Genomic DNA, 18,575 nt, shown 5'->3' with positions numbered 1-18,575 from the left:
TGAGGTATGAAGCTTTCAGCATTCCAGTGGAATTTTGTTTTGATTTGATTTAAAATCGCTTTGTGAGCTTTTGCCATACATTGGTCACAGTATTTTTTCTGTGCTTTTAAAGCATAAAAGCACAGGGAGCCTACGCTGCATACGCATTCGCGGTTGATATTGGCCTGAGCCATCTGGTGACCAGATATTTACCCTGTGGATTGCTATCTCTCTCCGGGCTCACAGCTCCCCTCCTTCCCAGATGCAGCACAAGTTGCTTTGGGAGGGTCTACGCGGAGCTGTATATACAACCATGCCCTTGTCTGCTGGCAGCAGACACATCTGTGTTTGCACTGGAGCAGACGATCCCATCCAGTTCACTTCCCGGCTTGCAACGCTTTGTTTTCAGTGGCCCACACCAGGACACTGCAAAATTTCCAAAAGGTGATTTTTTTTTTTTTTTCTAGCTCGTTCAAGAGAAGCCAACAAAGATCCAGGTGCCCCATTTCTTATTCATCACTCACCACATGCAGGCTGCAGGAGCAGGTTCTCCCCGGTTTCTCCCCAGGTTTCCAGTGCTAAGCTCAAAGCAGAAGTGCCGCTGTGCCTGGAGGTGCACGGTGCTGGAAGGGGAAAGAGCAGGAAACTTTGTCCAGGAGCTGGGACACATCAGAATATGCCAGGTCATGTGCCTGGAGCCCTCCATCTTTATTAACATTAATGACACGTACTTGTCTATATAGGTATATACTGCAAGGTTTCAGCATCTACAGAGGTTTGAAAGATAGTACTTTGGTTGAGTATATCCAAGCCAAATTCTCTTTTGATTGATTGTATTCAAATTTGTCTCTTCTTGCTAGCAATTTTTATTGTCCAGGCAATTTCTTTCTATTCTATTCTATTTGTATTCTGTTCTACTTCCTACATTTTTCCTCATCCTGGAAGAACCAAAATGCCTTTTCCTCCTGTACTAAGTGTTATGTATGACTAATATCTGTCACTTCTCGGTATTCTCACTCCCATTGGTGCCACATTTTAACGTACTCACTACCTCAAGCATCTTGCACTTCTAACCTACAGTCTGTAATTCCTTCAGTTTTTCCAGCATGCAGCCTGCAAGGGAAGACTTGCGGCCAGCAGCGTGACTGGAGCTTTTAGTTAGCCTCCAGCTACTATTGCTACCAGCATTCGCCGCCTAGCGCAGCCTTTTTTCAGATTTTGCAGGTACACAGAACTCAGTGTTGGCGTGAATTTGTCATTACCTAAGGGCAGTTCAGATACACTGACGTGCCACCAGTCCTTGCTTGGAATACTGAGAGCGCCTGTCAAAGGCCTTTCTGGTGCACAGTTTGTCAAAACGATTTGCTTAAGGACTGTGTGTGCTGTCCACAGCCTTCAACTCAGCTTCAAGAGATACTGGCCCACACCATTAAGTGCCTTGAAGACTAGAGCTGAGGCAAACCTGAGTCAATATTGTATGGCAAACAAGGAAAAAGGGTGGTGGACCAAAGGCAGGCTTCATGTAGCGTGATTTAACTGCTGCAGGTTTCATGCTGACTAAATAGGAAGTTGAATGGGAAGGTAGGTCCCACGTTACCAACTTGGCCTAATATGGTGAACAGGATGTGGACTTATTTCTGCCTTGTGTAACTCTCCTGAAGTCAGTACTTACATCAGAAGTTAGCGAATCCTCGCCTTCTCTCGCTTTCTGTGGGTGTACTCTTTTTAAAGACTCACAGTCGGCGACCTAAGAAATCGAAATCGAGATGGCCTTTAACCTTACTACGGGGTCTCTCACTTAGTTGTCCCTACCTCTTTTTGTGACAGTGTGGGGAGTCACGGTGCCTGCTCAGAGAGGGCCCCGCTAATATTTGCCACGTACTCCACTGCTGTTTTGCTCTTGCTTTTTGCTAATGTCCTGAAAGTGACCTTGAAACCTGCTATGATTTGAAGTCCTATTACTGTAGAGTACAAGAATGTTATTTACGTGATAAATGCTATTACATGTATTTTTTATTGTATAATGTGGTAATTGTTTTACTGACTTTTGTATTTAATAGGAAATTGTGATCTGTGTCAAGCAATCAGCTCTTAAGTCAGTGTCAATTTGACATAATTTTCAGTATTTGTCATATTTGACACGTTTGTCAAATTTTGCACATATTTGTATCACACTAATAACAGAGGCATTTAAATATCTTACAAAATAGGCAGATAACATGCATGCGAGGACTATGATTCCTGTTTTATTGAGGAAATCACTTTGTCAGTGTACAAAGCATGGACACGAGCCAACGCAGAGACACCTTCCCGTATCAGAGGCTGCATGCTTTTGAAGAGAGAAAAAAAGATCTTTCAGGCTTGCAAGCTTAATCAGCTCAGCGTTATCAGGTGAAACATGTGTCGAGTAATTGCCATTTCACCCAACAAAAGCTAACTAAATTCCAAAATCTGGGACGCAACAAACGCAGGAAGGAGAAATTATCCATTTTTAGTTTATTTGTTATCCGGAAGCAAACACAAAGTAAGACATTGTGTTCGATGCATTATGACTGCTTATCTAGGATGGAACTTCAGATGGTTCCTAAGTGTCCAAAGCTAGAAATACGCGAGTTCCTTATCATAAAGATACAAACAGTCTGACTGCAGCTCATGAAAATTTGTTTCAAGAGCAAACGCGAATGAGTGTTCACCGGATTAGTAACTATTAGATTACACTCTGGAGTTACAACATGAGCATTTTATCTCACCAGACACTTTTAACCCCTAACTGTTTTTAAAATTAGACTTTATTTTCCCTTTTGCTCCCCTTGACATTTTCAAAGCAGTGCTCACAGTTTCCTAGACAGCTGGCTGAGGCACCTCCCACGCAAATTCTCCTGCGTTTTGAGGCAGACAGACAGACATTTTTACTTTACCATACTTGTGAGAAAAGCCCAATCTGATAGCCATGCTCAAAATACACTGCATGCAGCTGAGCACAAGCACAGCAGCTTCCCTCACCAAAATTGCTGGAGGGGGTACTGGGCAGTGCTTCTCCCTGCCTGTTTTGTTAAAGCTGGGCCACTGTAAAAAAAGTGATGCAAGATGCACTCGGCAAAAGGGGGCACGATCCATATTGCTTTGTGGAAAGGAGGCCTGGAAAGGATGGAAGAAGTTTTGTGTTTCCAAGACCACCTATATGTTTTCACATATGCATTGGACAAAACTCATAAGCAGCATCTGGAGCATGACTCAGGGTTGCGAGCTGCGGGTTCAGGCCTCCTCTTCCTTTCTCTATTACAGGCCTCATGAATTTTGCATTGTTTCAGCTAGAGGCTTGGGATCACCCTGCTGAGGCCTGGCATCATACCTGTGTATGTTTAATGGTTAAACCAGATGCCTAAAAGCGATGCGAATCAGGCTCTGCATCTCTAATAGTGATTTTCACCTTGTTTGATATCAGGTCTGTAAGGAGCATTTCCTTTGCATTTCAAGGACGACTCGCTGTATGATGTATGGAGTGACCACAAGACCTAATGCTGTAGCTGGCGGAGCACACGGGATGTTCTCTGCGGACCGTGGTTGCTGAAATGGAGCATCTCCATTTCCAAGCGCGACCAAACCCTCCCAAACAAAGAGCTGTGGTAATGGCCATCACAAGGCGAGGGAAAGCAAACACGAGCATGACGTGGTTACAGCATGCATTTTCCCTTTAAGTGTACGTAATTCTTATAAATATATATGTATGTGTATATGAGGAGGCATTTCTCCTCAGAAAGAGCAGCCAGGCACTGGGACGGGTTGCCCAGGGAGGTGGTGGAGTCACCGTCCCTGGGGGTGTTCAAGGAAAGGTTGGACGTGGTGCTTGGTGACATGGCTTAGTGGGTGACAGTGGTGGTAGGGGGATGGTTGGACCAGGTGATCTTGGAGGGCTCTTCTAACCTTAATGATTCTGTGATTCTCTATTTGCTGTTTTATACAATGTACATTGCTATATATGCATATTACTTTGTTGGACCTAATGAATGTAACTGTATCAAATAAATCATCAACATAGTTTTGTGTAACATAGCAGAAAATGAGGCTTTCAGGTAAGTGAAACTAGTGGTTGGACCAGGTGATCTTGGAGATCTTTCCCAACCTTAATGAGTCTCTGATATGTGTGTGTAGTCACCATCCCTGGAAGTCTTTAAAAGACGTTTAGATGTAGAGCTTAGGGATATGGTTTAGTGGAGGACTGTTAGTGTTAGGTCAGAGGTTGGACTCGGTGATCTTGAGGTCTCTTCCAAACTAGAAATTCTGTGATTCTGTGTATATATACGTGTGTGTATGTATATATGAAGGCAGTTGTGGACAAAAAAAGGCAAAACGTAGAATGCTGCTTCTTGTTCCTCCGAACGCAGCCAGCTAGCAGGCAGCTGCCGCCCCACACCGCTTCCAGCGACCTTTACAGCAAGGCGCTGGCCATTTTAACACCTGAAGGCGCTGTGCGTGTGTGTGTGTGTGGGGAGGGGTAGGAAAGCAGCCCCGCCCCTAACCGCCCCTAACCGCCCCTAACCGCCCCTAACGGCCCATGCCGCGCGCGCCCCCTCCGACCGTTGAGCGGCGCGCTCACGCCTCCCCTTCCCCTCGGGGGGGCAGCGCCGCGCATGCGCGCCGCCGGCCCGTGCTGGCCGAGCCTGCCCCCCCCGTTCAAACAGGAAGGCGGACATGTTGGCGGCCGCCGCGCCGTGAGGTGAGCCGCCTCCCCGCCCGGCACCCGCGGGGGCGCAGCGCTCCCTCCCTCTTTTTTTTTTTTTTTTAATTCATATTTTTATTATTTTTTTTTCTCATTTTTTTTTTTTTTTACTCCCTGCAGGCTCGTGGCTTTCTGCACCTTCCCTCTCTCGGTGGTGGTGAGGAGGGAGAGCTGCCGCCCTCGGGACGCTGGCACCGACCCGCCGCCGGCTGCTGCTGCTGCTGCTGCGGGGCGACGACGACGACAACGACGAGGAGGAGGAGGAGGAGGAAGAGGAGGAGGAGGAAGGAGCAGCAGCAGCAGCCAGAACCGCTACGCTGGCTCTCAGGGCGCCTTCCCCGGCCGGCAGGATGCGGCTGCTGAGGCAGCGGGGCCCGAGCAGAGGAGGCAGGGAGAGGAAACCTGCGGCTGCACGGCGCTGAGGCGCCCCGGGGAGCGGGAGCAGGAGCAGGAGCTGGAGCTGGAGCTGGAGCAGCCCCCCTCGCCTCAGGGACTCACGGCTTGAAGGGAGCCCGCAGGGAGCGCGCCCCAGCCCGGCCTGGGCTGCGTGGCTTCTCTTTTGTGCCTGTTCCTCTTCTTTTTTTTTTTTCCCTTTTCTTTTTTATTTTTAACCTTATTTTGCTCTGGGATAAAGGGGACCTTTCCAATCCCTGGAAACATGTCGACGGGGGAGAGCTTTGAGGCGCGGTTCGAAAAAATCGACGTGACTCTAAAGGACCCCAAGTCCGAGGTGAACGTGGACTGCTTGCTGGTGAGTAGGGACAGCTTGCTGGTCCCCGCAGCCGTCCGCCCCAAATTTCTTACCCTGTGGGACTGAATCTCCGGCTGCTGGCTGAGTCACTGCTCCGCTCCGCGCTGGTGTGTTGTTTACTCAGCGTTGAGCTATGGGCGCGTGAAGTTCTCTGCGAGGGAGAGTGGATTTCATGCCAAGGACGAGCTCGCCTGGTCCTGCCTCAGGCTTGTCATCCCTCTCACTTCACGCACCTTTCTCTACTTCACCGACACCAGCGGATGCTTTGTGCAAAGCTGTAATTCCTCGGTGCCAGTCCCCTGTGCGAGCAAACGACTGTAAATAGCTTTGCTACCAATTCCCTGTCTGAAAGTGTTTACCCCTTTTAAGAGCGAAGTCCTCTCATGTTGTGGTTAAGCACTGCAGCACTGACTGCTTCCTTTTTAGCGTAGACGTTGGCAAGCACTAATGCCACGTAAAATACAGCTGAAAGATTAATACACCCTTGCAGGTGGCACGATAGTCACGACAGAGGGGTTAAATGCATATCAAAAGAGTTGGTGTGCTGGGTGGACAATTGCCTGCTAATTGGCTCCCTACGTGATCATACCTGATGGTTCAGTGGCTCTCTGCAATGCTGTCAGTGTTGTAATTGCATCATAAGGAAGCAAAACACAACACTTCCTGACACAAAACCAATACCATTTGACAGTTGCTTGCACAAAAGTGAGTGGTACTTTACTTCTGATTACAAAAAATACCTTGCCAAAGTGTCTGCCAAATCCAGTCAGGATTTGGGATGCAGATGGGTGCCTTGATACGCCTAGAGATATCCTTAAGTAGGAAAGTGTAATTCTTACTTTTATGCCAAACCAGTGAATTTCTTTTCTTTGTAGGAAGTGATACAAGTTCGGAAGTGTGTAGGTGGGTCCCCTTCTTCCCTGTCTATTGCTGTCACAAAGAGAACAAGTAAATTGAATTGGTGCCTAGGATGAACTCCCCTGTTATGGGGGGACTGAGGGGTGGAGATGCTTCCTAATAGTCATTTTTAGTCTTCCCCTATACAGCTTTTACCAGGTAGCTCATGTAAGCCTAAAGCAGTGGAGAGGTGAAAAGAACCTCATGGAAGACTGCACAAGTGCATGGCAGTGTGTACTCTGTCTAGCTTTTTACTGATTTGTGATGTTTGGAGGTGTTGACAGGTTCAAACTCCCTCCCTGGGTAAAAGCAGGGCCTCACGGATGTTGTTGCTGCTAAGGACAGCGCGCTGCATCTTCCAGTTAACTTGCTGCTTTTGATCTAGTTTACATATCTTTCATCTTTGAGCCACAGCTAATGAGAACAGATCTGATGCTTAGGGTATACTTTGTCAGTTCTGATGACTTAGGACAGCACTGTCAAATCTTCTATTACACCCAGCCTCTATAGGCAGAAGTCAAGGGTATAAAATGAATTAAGAGGCCAGAGTTTTTGCATTAACCACGACTCAGTTTCCTAGTCTGTGTGTTGATGCTGGCGATACCTCGGGGGGGCCTTCCTACAGCAGTACTAATGAGCTTTCAGATATCAGGCATGCAGTTGATAGTATTTTTTAACTGTACTCCGTGATCTTTTAATCAGTTTAAGGATTTGCCCCTTTTCTGTTACTTTAGTCAGAATTTGGAGCTAAGCTGTAGTCATTTTGGGAATGAACTCATTGGGATGCTTCCTGTCATGCTTGTGTTAAGTTTTAGAACGTGTGTTTGCGTCTCAGATCTTAAGAATGTCCTTTAAAAGGAGACTTGAGAAATTTTCTGGGATTTTTGGCATACCTTTGAGTGTTCTTTTAAAGGCAGATTCTTACATTACAGCCATCAGAATTATTTTTTTGTTAGCCCTAGTTACAGGTAATGTTCTTTTACAACAAAAGTGCATATTCTAAAAAAAAAAAAAAAAAAGCACGTGAACTATTAGGTTGCTTTTGTGTGTGTTTGGTCACTGTATCACTTTCTGGCTGGACTTTGATCTCTCATCAGTTCTAGGGCTCTTTTCTGCAGAATTGAAGTATGAAACCCCTTCTAAAGAGTTTAAGTATTTTATACCACTGCGTGGTAAGATTCACGCTACCGGTGTCATTCCTAGCTCAAGATATAAAGTATCTATTAAATTATCATAATCTGTATGGGTGTGTTTTAAAGGAAGAAGTGCTTAGGTATAGATGTAATTGATCTGCACCTGAAGTATCTTTTAAGATGACCCCTCCTCCTCAGGCTAAGAAAACTTGTCAGTCTCTTGGCCCAGTACAAATACAAAGGAAACAAAAACAAGTTTATACAATCAGAGTCAATAAAAATGTTTATCCGATTTTATAACATCTTTAAAATCTAAACACCCCTTTTCTTTTGAGTAAAGGCGTGAATTGGTTTTACTTTTTCACTTCTCAGCAATGGTGTTAGGTAACTCATCGGAGCTGTAACATATGGCTGATAGAAAGCATCTATTGAACAGATGCTTTAAATTCAGCATCTGATATTCTATACATACAGGCTTGAAACGCTGGAGTTCCTTTAGTTTCAAGAAACATGCTTTTGGTTGTGAGGAGCAGTCTTAGCAATGCACTTGGTTTCTCCTAAGATAGTTCAGCTTTTTACTTCTACTCTTTAGCTTTATTTTATCTTGTTTCCACTCCTGCTGTTACATCCCTCCGTCCCTCATCAGCTTGTAGCCCCTGTAGAGTAGAAGGCAGGTATGGAATAAACTTCAAACCAGTTTTGTAACCCCCTTTTTTATTTTTTTATTTTGTGGTGAATGTCATAAGCTAGCTTCTGTGTGCTAGAAGCATCCTAAATTTATATGTGAAGTAGTGTGAGAACAATAAGGAAAGACGGCTGGGGGAAGGGCAGGTGGGGAGAAGGTCTGCTAGAAAGGAAGGTGCGTTACAGATTCAGGAAGGTGTGGGAGAGGAGCTGTGACAACAGAGCAAACGGAAGAGACCTAGTGAGGACTTCAATTTACATGGCGCAGGAAGGAAATTAATAAAGCTGAGGCACAGGAGGGAGAAGTGCATAAGAGAAAGGGAAAACAAACAGGGTTGTAATAAAAGCAAAGCCAGAAAACTGTAAGTTGCAACTGTTTAACTAAATTTGTTTGCATCTTTGTGACTTCTGCGGGCTTGATTTAGCATGAGGCTGGGAAATGATAGACAGGTTGTCCTTTGCATGAGCCAAGGGGAGGCCAGAGCCTGTGTTCCTGGTGAAGTATGTGCCGCAGCATCACGTAGTACTTCTCGCAACACGCCACGTCCTAGCGTTCTGTGCCTTGGAAAGACCTAATAAGGATTGTGAAGGCTGTGCTAGATGAGTTGTCACGCTGTAGGGTGTGTGACGGTCAGGTACTGGTGCATACCACTGGAGTGCTAAATGCAGATAAGGGCAATGTAATCATAGACTCATTAAGGTTGGAAAAGACCTTCAAGATTGTCTGGTCCAGCCATCCCCCTGCTACTAATGTCACCCACTAAACCGTGTCCCTTTTATCTTCAGCTTAGTGTTCCTTTAAAGCTGTTAAGCAGGAGAAAATAACAGTCACCGAGAATGCTTTTATGATTTTGGGATAACAACATTTTTTTCCTCGGTGTTCCTTACTAAATTCTTGGAGTTCATAGGCTTCCAGGTTTTGGAGAGTGGGGAGGGAGGGATATGATCTGTGGATGTACAGGGGCGCATCTTGACCTGAGGCAGCTTATGCATGTGATTGATTGAAAAGTAACTAGCAAAGTCTCATGAAGAAGTTTCTTGATGCTCTCTTTGCTCTGCTAACAACTCTGAAAGAGTCTTTTTATGTTTTATGTGGACACTCGAGTAATTTGGTTATTCAAATATTTTGTCAATTACTTGAGTAGTTGATTTTAAGACTTCAGATGGTCTCAGCCTTCAAAGCTGTCCTGTTTCACTTGCTCAGCAGTATAGCTTCAAATCAGCTGGTAACAGTGAGTGCTGCTTATGACAAACTTGGTTTATCTAGTGTCTTCCGTTTTTTGTTATAACAAAAATGCACAAGTGCAGACATTGATTCACCTCGTTTTCTTATGTCTAATTAATATTTGGACAGATGAATTCATGTTCATCTGTCTTGCATTGGAAGAGGTGAGAAGATCTCATGCACTTTAGGATTTGGGGTTTAAATCTCTGTTGTTACTAAACCTCTTTTTATCTTCTCCACTTAAAACTTGTTGGAAAGCATTTTTGGAGACCTTGTGGTTAAAGACTTGGTAAATAAATGGGGAGGGCAGTAAAGAATGCAAGTCAAAGTACCTTTACTTCAGGAGCTCTGTTGATGTGAAGTTAATGATAAAAGGTAAAATGCAACTGTAAGGTGGCTTTGGAAACACAGGAACTGCATTTGCATCTTAGGTTGCACCTTCTAGGAGTCTTGAATATTATGCAAGCCCCTAGAGAGTAGTAGTAAAGATGGTGGGACTATCACGTTAGCATTTGATTCACAGTGTATGGTCTTACACAAGAATTGTTAACTGAGTGATCCCTCTGCTTGTAATACTAGAGGCTGTAGGCATATAATTACTGTTTTTCCTGTAAAAAGTTTTAATCAGGAATAATAGGAAGTTGATCTTAAGACATGTTTCAGCAAGACCACTGGAGGAACAAAAAAACCACAAAAATAAAAACCTTTAATAGTTTGCTTACAAACATTTTTACTTGGAAAGAGCATTTACAATGTCCTTTCCCTGGCAACTGTGGAATATTTTTGTTTTTTGGGGGTGGCAGGAAGGAAGAGGGAAACACCTGGAATTTGTTTGCTGGACAAATTGAAAATCAACCTGTGGGTATGTAGTTCTTTGATTTTTATTTTATTTTTTTGGAAGACGATAGCTTTGGGAGCCACTTGTTGAGAACTTAATAAATATTTAGGAGCTCTAGGACCAAGTGATATTGGTAGCCTCACAGTTGGTGTTAGCAGAATTCCCTAGAATGTAATTTAACACTACATGAAAATAAAGTTGTTTTTTTTAGGTCTCTTACCAAGGAATACTGAGATGTTTATCTCAATACGGGATGTTTATCTTAAATTTGAGAGGTTCTGAAATATGTATTTAAAACCTTCTATTTCTCCTGACCTTTAGTTGATGCAATTTATCAAAACTCCTTTGTCATCAAGAAATTGCAGCTCTAAATGGGCATGCAGGAAAGCTGAACTTCCGTCTTTGAGAACAGAAACGGAGAATGTTTGAAAACTGTTCTGCCTCTGCCTTCATTTGTTCATTGAAGCAGCAATAAAGCCAGAAGGGTGATGAGACAATACTCATAAAGCTGTAAACGCTATGCAGGCAACACCCAATTATAGCACTTTTAAAAACAAGTGCAAATAGTACTGTCATCTTCCTCAGAAGTCTGCTGAGATACACGTTCGGATAAACAGGGCTTGAACAAGAGCTGAAACATGATCTTCAGGGAAGTAAAAATGCTTTGGAGATCTTGGTAACTGCAGTGTTTAGCTGTGCTGAGACTCTTTGCTGTCTCGTAGTGTAATCTTCAGTCGGGTTTCTTCTTGAGCTTTTCAGTATGGATGGATATCCAAACAGCACCAGCTGTGGTGCAGCACCATGCTGAGGTGCATCTTTCAGGTGTTGAGGTTGCAGAAGTGGAGAGGCGATCTGGATAAGCAGCAGTTGCTCTGACTGGTTAGCTGCCTGTTCTGCTAAGGGAAAGCTGCCACAGGACCAGCACCAGCTGGTCAAAGCACAGGTCAAAGTCTATTCTGATACTCAAAATCTTGTAGCGCATGGGTTTTTGCTTACTGAAAGATTGCCACTCCCTGTCAATATTTATACAATGCTATGTCATGGGGACAGTCCTTAAAATCTTCTTTGTTGAAGGCTCTAATTTAAATCCGACTGTGGCTTCTATATTTCAGCTTTCCCTCCTTAATTTCTCCAATGTGGTCATATTTCTTCAGCCTATGTAAAAGAAACAGAAAAATGTGAATGTTTTCTTGTTTGTTTGTTTTTTTTTTTTTTTTTTTTTTTTTTTAGTTGTGTGGTTCAAGATGGTGCAAAGACACGATTCCTGGAAACCTCTGTAGAAAACACTAGACAAACTAAGGCTTTATTTTGGATTGTGGTTTGGAACTACCTAAATGCCTGCCTAGGTTGTGTATATCTGGTCTACAGAACTCGTAATTGATCTAGAAATACAAGTGGGACAACTACTTGCTTTTCCTACAGATCTTCACGAATTGTAATATTCCTTTCAGAAACAAGGAATTAAAAAATTCTTGAATTCTAATACTCGGGCAACTATTGACGAGTAATCTTGTCCTCTTTCCCTCTTAAAAGCTGTTAAGTATTCAGTTATTGCTGCGTAGTGTTCAAATAAGTTAAATGCCAAGACATGAATATATTCAGAGAAAACTGCTATTTCCCGATAAAGTCTAGTGAAGTTAGATATCCCCACATAAACTGCATTAATTAAAAAAAAAAAAAAAAAAAAGACTGTTTTCCCATGTAGTCACCAACTGCTACTGTTTCTCCAGCAGTTGGGTTTCTTCTTTAGCAAATAATGGCGAAAGAAAGTCTTGACTACGCAAAACAAAAGTCCCTCATGTCTGGCTTGTGCTTTCTAAAGAAGGGAAGGTCAGAAGCTTCTCTCATCATCTTGACATTTAAGGTAGGAAATTCTCACTGGTTTTAGTGTTAGGGGAAGATACGTTTTTCAGAAGATGACTGCTAGGATTTCTGTAATAGCCATGGTAGTTGCTTGAGATAGGAAAGCATGAGGGAAGAATGGATGGTCAGGGCCAATTTTGTGTTGGTCACTGTTGGATGATACTGAGTTTGTGTTTAAAGAAAATGGAGCTCTTGAGGTGAAAACCTTTTTCCTTTTTTTTCCAAATCAGTTAATTTGGAAAATGATTTTGAAGTCTGTGTTTACCACATTCGATACATGCACAGAAGGGACCTCTGGAGGTCATCTTGTCCCTCCCCTTCTCACACAGGGCCGCCTGGGGCCACTTGCCCAGGGCTGCAACCAAATGGCTTCCGACTCTCTCCAGGAATGGAGACTCCATAACCTCTCTGGGAAGCCTGTGTTTTGCTGTTTGGCAGCAACATTTTTACTTCGTTGATGCTCCAGAAGAGGAGAACAAAATTCACTGAAGCCAAACAGAAAAGTCACGGGTGCTCATCTTGCATTTGTTTGAATGGACGCTTCATTTTCTAAGCGGTTGAGCCTTGTTAATGCAGTCAGAAAATCTCTCTGGAGTCTGAATCTTTTTCTTCTGAAAGGTATCTCCGAAAAAAAGACTAGAAGAACCTTCCCGCATGGAGGCAACTGTAGAATTGGAGACTTTGTGCATAAGGGTGATCACCTGAGGGGGAAGCTACTGTAAACTAGTAAGCTCGTTACATTTAATTTGTGACTGCAGTTGAAAGAGCTCAGATGTAGTTCTTTTTCCTGTTGGAGAGAAAAAGGGTAAAAATAATAATAAAAAAGAAAAAGTTGCCTTGCTCTGATGTCAGATTTACGCTCCAGCAGTGCCACCTCAGTTCTTGATTGTGACCTGTTGCACTTCTGTATCTGAGTGTATGCATCACGCTGCTTCTGACAAGAGGTGAGGGAGGTTATGTAGGGCTTTCCCCTTCTTGGTAGGGGAACGTGAAGGGCTTTGATGCTAATGGGGCAGGAACCTTCCATTCCTGGGGCGTAGGCAGAAGGGGAGGAGAGGCTGAATGTGGTAGAAGCTCAAGTGCCACGTATCAGTGCAACAAGTGCCATCTTCTCGCAGTGTGGGTGTCAGTCCAGCATGCTCATTTCACGCTTGATGTCTGGAGCACATCTGACTGCAAGTCTGGAGTGATGCTGTTTTCAAAAAGGACTTTTGGAGGGAGGAAACTTCTCTGACCAGGAGATGATAGAGTAGACGTGGATGTAGAAGATCCCACAGGGAAGAGAGGGGGCTGTAGGTAGGAGAAAGAGTTCGTGCAGGTTACAGTTCCTCCGTGCCTTTCATCACAGATGTCAGGTTGCACAGAACAACACAAGGTAGAATGTAAAGCTGATGCTGAAAACAGGCAATACTGGTGCCTTGCAACTGTGTCTCAGTTTTATATTCAACATCTTTGCTGAAAGGGACAGTGGGATTGAGTGCACCCTCAGCAAGCTTACTGATGACACCACGTTGAGTGATGTGGTCAACACACTGGAGGGCAGGGATGCCATCCAGAGGAAGCTGGATGGACTTTAGAGGTGAGCCAACACATCTTTGGGCTGTTATCCTCCTTAAACTCCAGTTACTACTAATTCACCTGCTAGCAAACTGGTGACGTCGTTTGGTTTGGCCCAGGGATCATTCAAACAGCTCTGAATAACCTGGTGTAAAGGGTGTAACTCGCAACTGCATACTATCTATTCTCCTGTATGTGTACAAGGCTGAAAATGGTGCCAGCCAAGTGATAGACTTGTTAGGGTTTGAAGCTTTTGCCTTGCTGGCAACAATTATCACAGCTTTTGGAACAGGAGCTGTTGTTGCTAACACCAGCAGAGCAAAGAGAGCAACGGAAATGACGGGATGCCCATTAGGGGCGATGGAGTGAAAGTTGAACCGTTGATGCAAAGTGTCTGTGTTTTTTTTTTTTTTTTTTTTTAACTCCTCCCCATCAAAGTACACCGAATTTGGAGTTGGAGATGTCATTAAGAAGTGAGGCTTCCTCTGTAGAGCACAGATACACATCCTGGAAGAGCTTTCGTCTTTGACAAAAATGCTCTTGCCTATTTTAAGCCTTGCTCAGGCCCAACAAACTTCATGCAGTTTCTGGACATAGCATAGCTCTAAAGCGTTTGGAGATGGTTTTGACTTTTAAAATCCAAAACAGCTGCTGGAGGGATCTTCAGGTCTGGTCACACCACGATTCCAGGAAAGCTGTGAAGGCCCTCACCATATTCAGGAGAATTTGGGGGTATCTATGTAAAGAATAGAATTGTAACATGCAGAAGCTCTTGTACCAAGGAACTTGCAAGCTCAGAGGTCTTTGTTGGTTCCACTTGATGCCTAGGTTTGGAATTTGGAAAGGACTAAAACTTACTTTTGTCTCTAAGAGATCACAGTTCTTGGTAAGTTCACGGGAAAATAGAGTCAGAGAAATATGAATTCCAGGGGAATTTTTTGATATACCCTTTTTCACTTCAGTTTGAACTCATACAAATGATCAGGAATAAATAAAATGATTCAATTAGAACTTTGTATTTGCAGGTCAAGAAGTTTTTTCCCAATTTTCAGATGCCATGGGAACATAAACTTAATTTTTCAATTTAAAAATTGACCAGAATAGGCAGCTAAAGACTTGCCTTCAAATTGGGCTGTCTTGCGAGAGGTTGGTTAGTTGTCCGAAACAGAAAATGTAAGACGTCAGACCTTGCTGATGTTGAATCACTCAACAAAACTTCCCTGCCAGTTGTGTTGTGTTAATCACATTTTGTGGGAGAAAATAACAGTATCCGAGAGGAGTGTGTGTTTGAAGCAAGCAGGGTGGAAGGGTAAGCTTTCTCCAGTACAAGGACTTACCAGTGTTTATGTTTAATTTAAAAATTCGTCTCATGAAGCGATGGGTTAGGAAAAGCGCGTGTGGGAGGGAATGAAATATGACTGGCAGCTTTTGAGAATTACTTTTAGAAGTGCTCTGTTTTCACAGTACATTTAACTGTTCTCCCTGGGGAGTTGCAATCAACTGTTTTCATAGCCATGGAGAAAGACAACCTTTAAAAACAAACAAAAAACTTGCAACTTTGTCTAACCATAGTTTTAAGCTTTAGCTCAGCCTTCTGTAGGTTGATCTTACTTTCCATGGAAGGTATCATGATAAACAAATGTTTTTCAGGTACAATGAAAACCAGCTTTTCCATCCTGGAGCTACAGAAATGAGCTATTTTCATTAGTAAGCCTCCCTTCTTTCTCCAGAAGAAAGTGTAAGAAGTGTTAGCCAAAAGAGCTTCTGCTGAAGTTGGGCGAGACACCTGCCTCTTCAGCTCTGCAAAATACTGCTTTTGGAATTCCAGGGCACTTTAATACTGGGGGAGGATGTCTGTTATCAAGATCTCATTCTTCGTTGTTTGACTAAGTTAATTGCAGTTTCACTTCTGCTGCAGAAGAAGCGATCTTCTGATGGGAAGAGGATGGGAGAACAGTTGGGGAGGTGACAACGGAAGTCGTTTTGTCGATAATGCCAATCCTGTCTGTTCTTAAGCTCTCAAGTTAACGTAATTCTTAAATACCCATGGTGAATATATTTGCCTACCATAAATTACATCACTCTTGCTGATTTTGGTAAATAAATGCTTATTCATTTGACTTTGAGATTGTGCAAAGTGGATCATTCCACTTAAATACTCTTACTTTTCCAAGTACCAATCAAATATCAAACCTGAAGTTGAAATGCAAGTTGGTGTGCAATATTGTTCTTCTTTCTCCTTCTTAGTAAATGAAGTATCAACCCATGGAGAGCATCAGTGCAATATCAAACTCTGATGCTGCTTTTGTGTTCTGCACTTAGTTTTATTCAGTTTTCACAGGCAAGGATGGTGGTAGGGGGATGAAAACAGCAAAAAAGCCTTTTGTTTAAAAGGAAGCCTTCTCTGTAAGATACAAATATGAACACAAGTTTTGGAAAACAGAAATTAGGAAGATTATAATTAAAGATGACTTTGGGACTTGAGTCATTTGGTTGGCCTGTGGTGACTTAAGCTTAAGGAAACTGAACAACCCTAACTTTCTGTGAGACTGCGTTTCGTTTCTCCATCCAGCTCCTAAAATAAGGAGGTACTGTTTTTTCTCCAGCTGTAGGTGTGATGGTGTGGAGGCAAGCTGCTGGTTGTACTCTTTTAAGAGACCACGGTACTACCAATGTCATTTCCCTGTGTAGCTGGAAGCAGACATCAAGCTTCTAGTACCCATGTGGCAAATAGTAAGGACAAAAAAAACCCTGAGGACTTTTTAAACAGATCGAAAGGAAGATGTGAAACTGTTTATATCATACCAACAAAGATGCGGTGTTAAACTGTACTATTTTTATAGCAGAGTTTTAACTAACTCTAAGCCATTGCTTCCAGATTTTAAGTAGAGTTAGCATTGTATTTTCTTTAGTTATCAGTGATAAATAAGGGAAACAAACTTATTTGTAGGTAGCTATGGCTTCCAGATACTGCTTTTAAGTAAACTAGTTTCTTCTTGTTTTAGTACGTGAGCCTAAAAACTGCTTTGCTTCAGTATAATAGAAGTAAATGTTTACAATGCCTTTTGGTTTTAGAAGCATGGGAACTTTGATGTTCATAGTGTAGCTGACAAGTCTTCAACTTTGAATAGATTATGCTAGGGGGTTATTGTATTGGGGGGGAGAGAATTGGAGACAAATCAAGCAAGAGCTTCATGAAAGTTCAGTTCAGTACCACTTGACTGAGCTGTCTGTTGTATGTGTATGTCAAGGTATTAATATTAAGATGTATGCATCTTAAACTGCAATTAAATTTACAAACCACAGCATCCAGTGCTTAGGTGATAATGCTCGGTGGTATACTAGGAGGCTGCTCCTGTTTGCCATGGTTTCCAGTAGTGTAAGGAGGGAAGGGGGAAAGATCACTGAAATGTTTCGTTGACCTAAATAGTTCTTGGGGGTTGCAATAAATACAGTTCATTAGTTCTCTGAAAGGCTACTTCTTAGCCTTACGTTTTGAGTATGTAGTAGTTTTTCCTACCTTAACGAGGTCATATATGTGCAATTCTTGCTTTACTTTTGCTTCACTGCTTAGTCTTTTTCACAGGTTTCAAGGAAAGCCTTTCTGTGGAAAGTTTCATTTGAGATCTTTAAATAAATGCTAGTTGGCTAGAAATAAAAAGAATTGTTTGGAACATTCGTGGTACTTCATGTATTCGTGACTGAAAATAAGGCAAAGTTCAGACATAAGCTGTATGTTTTTTAAATAAAAAAAATCCTCCAAATTTGATTGAACTACTTTGTTTTTCAGAATAATGCTTAGGAGTTTTAGCTCTCAGTACTGTGAAATTATAATTTCCTACTTGAGATTTTGTTAGGAAGAGTTACGTTGAGAATATTTCTATATATTGTTGATATGATCCACAAAATAGCAAATGATTCAGATAGTACCATGTTCCTATATATATCTATATAATGTAGAAATATATATATATATATAGATATATTTGAATTAGGGTTAGTTGTCATGAGCTGTCTAATATATTATTTTTAAAGAATCTCAAGATTAGTAAACATGTGCAGTGTTTCATGTCTTGGTTTTCCATTTCTTTTTCTAGCTTTGGTTACAAAGCCTCAGAGAAGTTCTTGAATGTCAGTGCAACAGTGTTTTCAGCAGCGCAAGTTAGCCTGTGTGGTTAGTGTGTGCATGTATGTATGAGTTGTTCCCAGGCAACATCATGCAGGATATGATATCCATGCTAATCAGCACAATGTGCGTATCATTTATCTTGTAACATCAGGTTTGGTTGGGGAAAAAAAAGTGAAGAAAACCTTTAAGTCTAATGGCATGAAGAGATAAAGGAAACTGAACCACAGAATGAATACATAATTCTAGTTTCTAAATGGACAAAAAAAAAATGAACTGCTGCAACTGTTAGGATGAAAAATACTTCAGAAAAATATTTATTAGCACCCGACTGGAAACTACAAATTGTAGTTGTCTGAATTAATAAATACCGTAGAAAGCTCCTGGGCAGTTAACTTTTTTTGGTCACATTTAATACTTCTCAAATGAAGATGAAGACTCTGGAAGCAGGAATAAAATGTTCCCAGGATTTAAACCTGTAAGTTCAAATTTGCCATTTGGGTTGGAAAAAGTTCTCTACTAAGCTGTAGAAATTTCCAAAATGATCAGGAGCTCGATTTCTTACACACTTGGTAAGTTTTGACTCATTTTTGGCTTTCTTCCATCTGATAGATGACCACAGGTGAGAAGTTGCTTAATTAGTGTGTAACTCTCCAAATTAAGAGTTGGCATAGAGCAAAAGTTTTCAGTAAATAGGGTATCATCCTCTCACCTGTATTACTACCTGGTGTCTTTCTGATAGAGCCCTAAAAATTGGGGAAAAAAAAAAAAAAAAAACACAGGGGGGAAGCCCAGACTCTTA

The 18,575-nt window shown here is 42.4% G+C and overlaps 1 protein-coding gene across 1 annotated transcript in view; it reads left to right on the top strand.

Moving 5' to 3' along the window:
- Positions 1-4,615: 4,615 nt before the first annotated feature.
- The window catches only part of ROCK1 (Rho associated coiled-coil containing protein kinase 1), an 84,825-nt gene continuing 70,865 nt past the window's right edge, over positions 4,616-18,575 (top strand). The window contains exons 1-2 of the mRNA XM_082753348.1: positions 4,616-4,696; positions 4,820-5,450. Coding sequence (XP_082609474.1) covers positions 5,358-5,450 — 93 coding nt within the window. The 5' untranslated portion in view covers positions 4,616-4,696; positions 4,820-5,357. The remainder of the gene's footprint in view (positions 4,697-4,819; positions 5,451-18,575) is intronic.

The sequence above is a fragment of the Aythya marila genome (genome assembly GCF_965140915.1).
Source record: "Aythya marila genome assembly, chromosome: 2".
Lineage (NCBI taxonomy): Eukaryota > Metazoa > Chordata > Aves > Anseriformes > Anatidae > Aythya > Aythya marila.
Note: the sequence above shows the minus strand (reverse complement) of the source record. Positions and strands in the feature narration are given on the sequence as shown.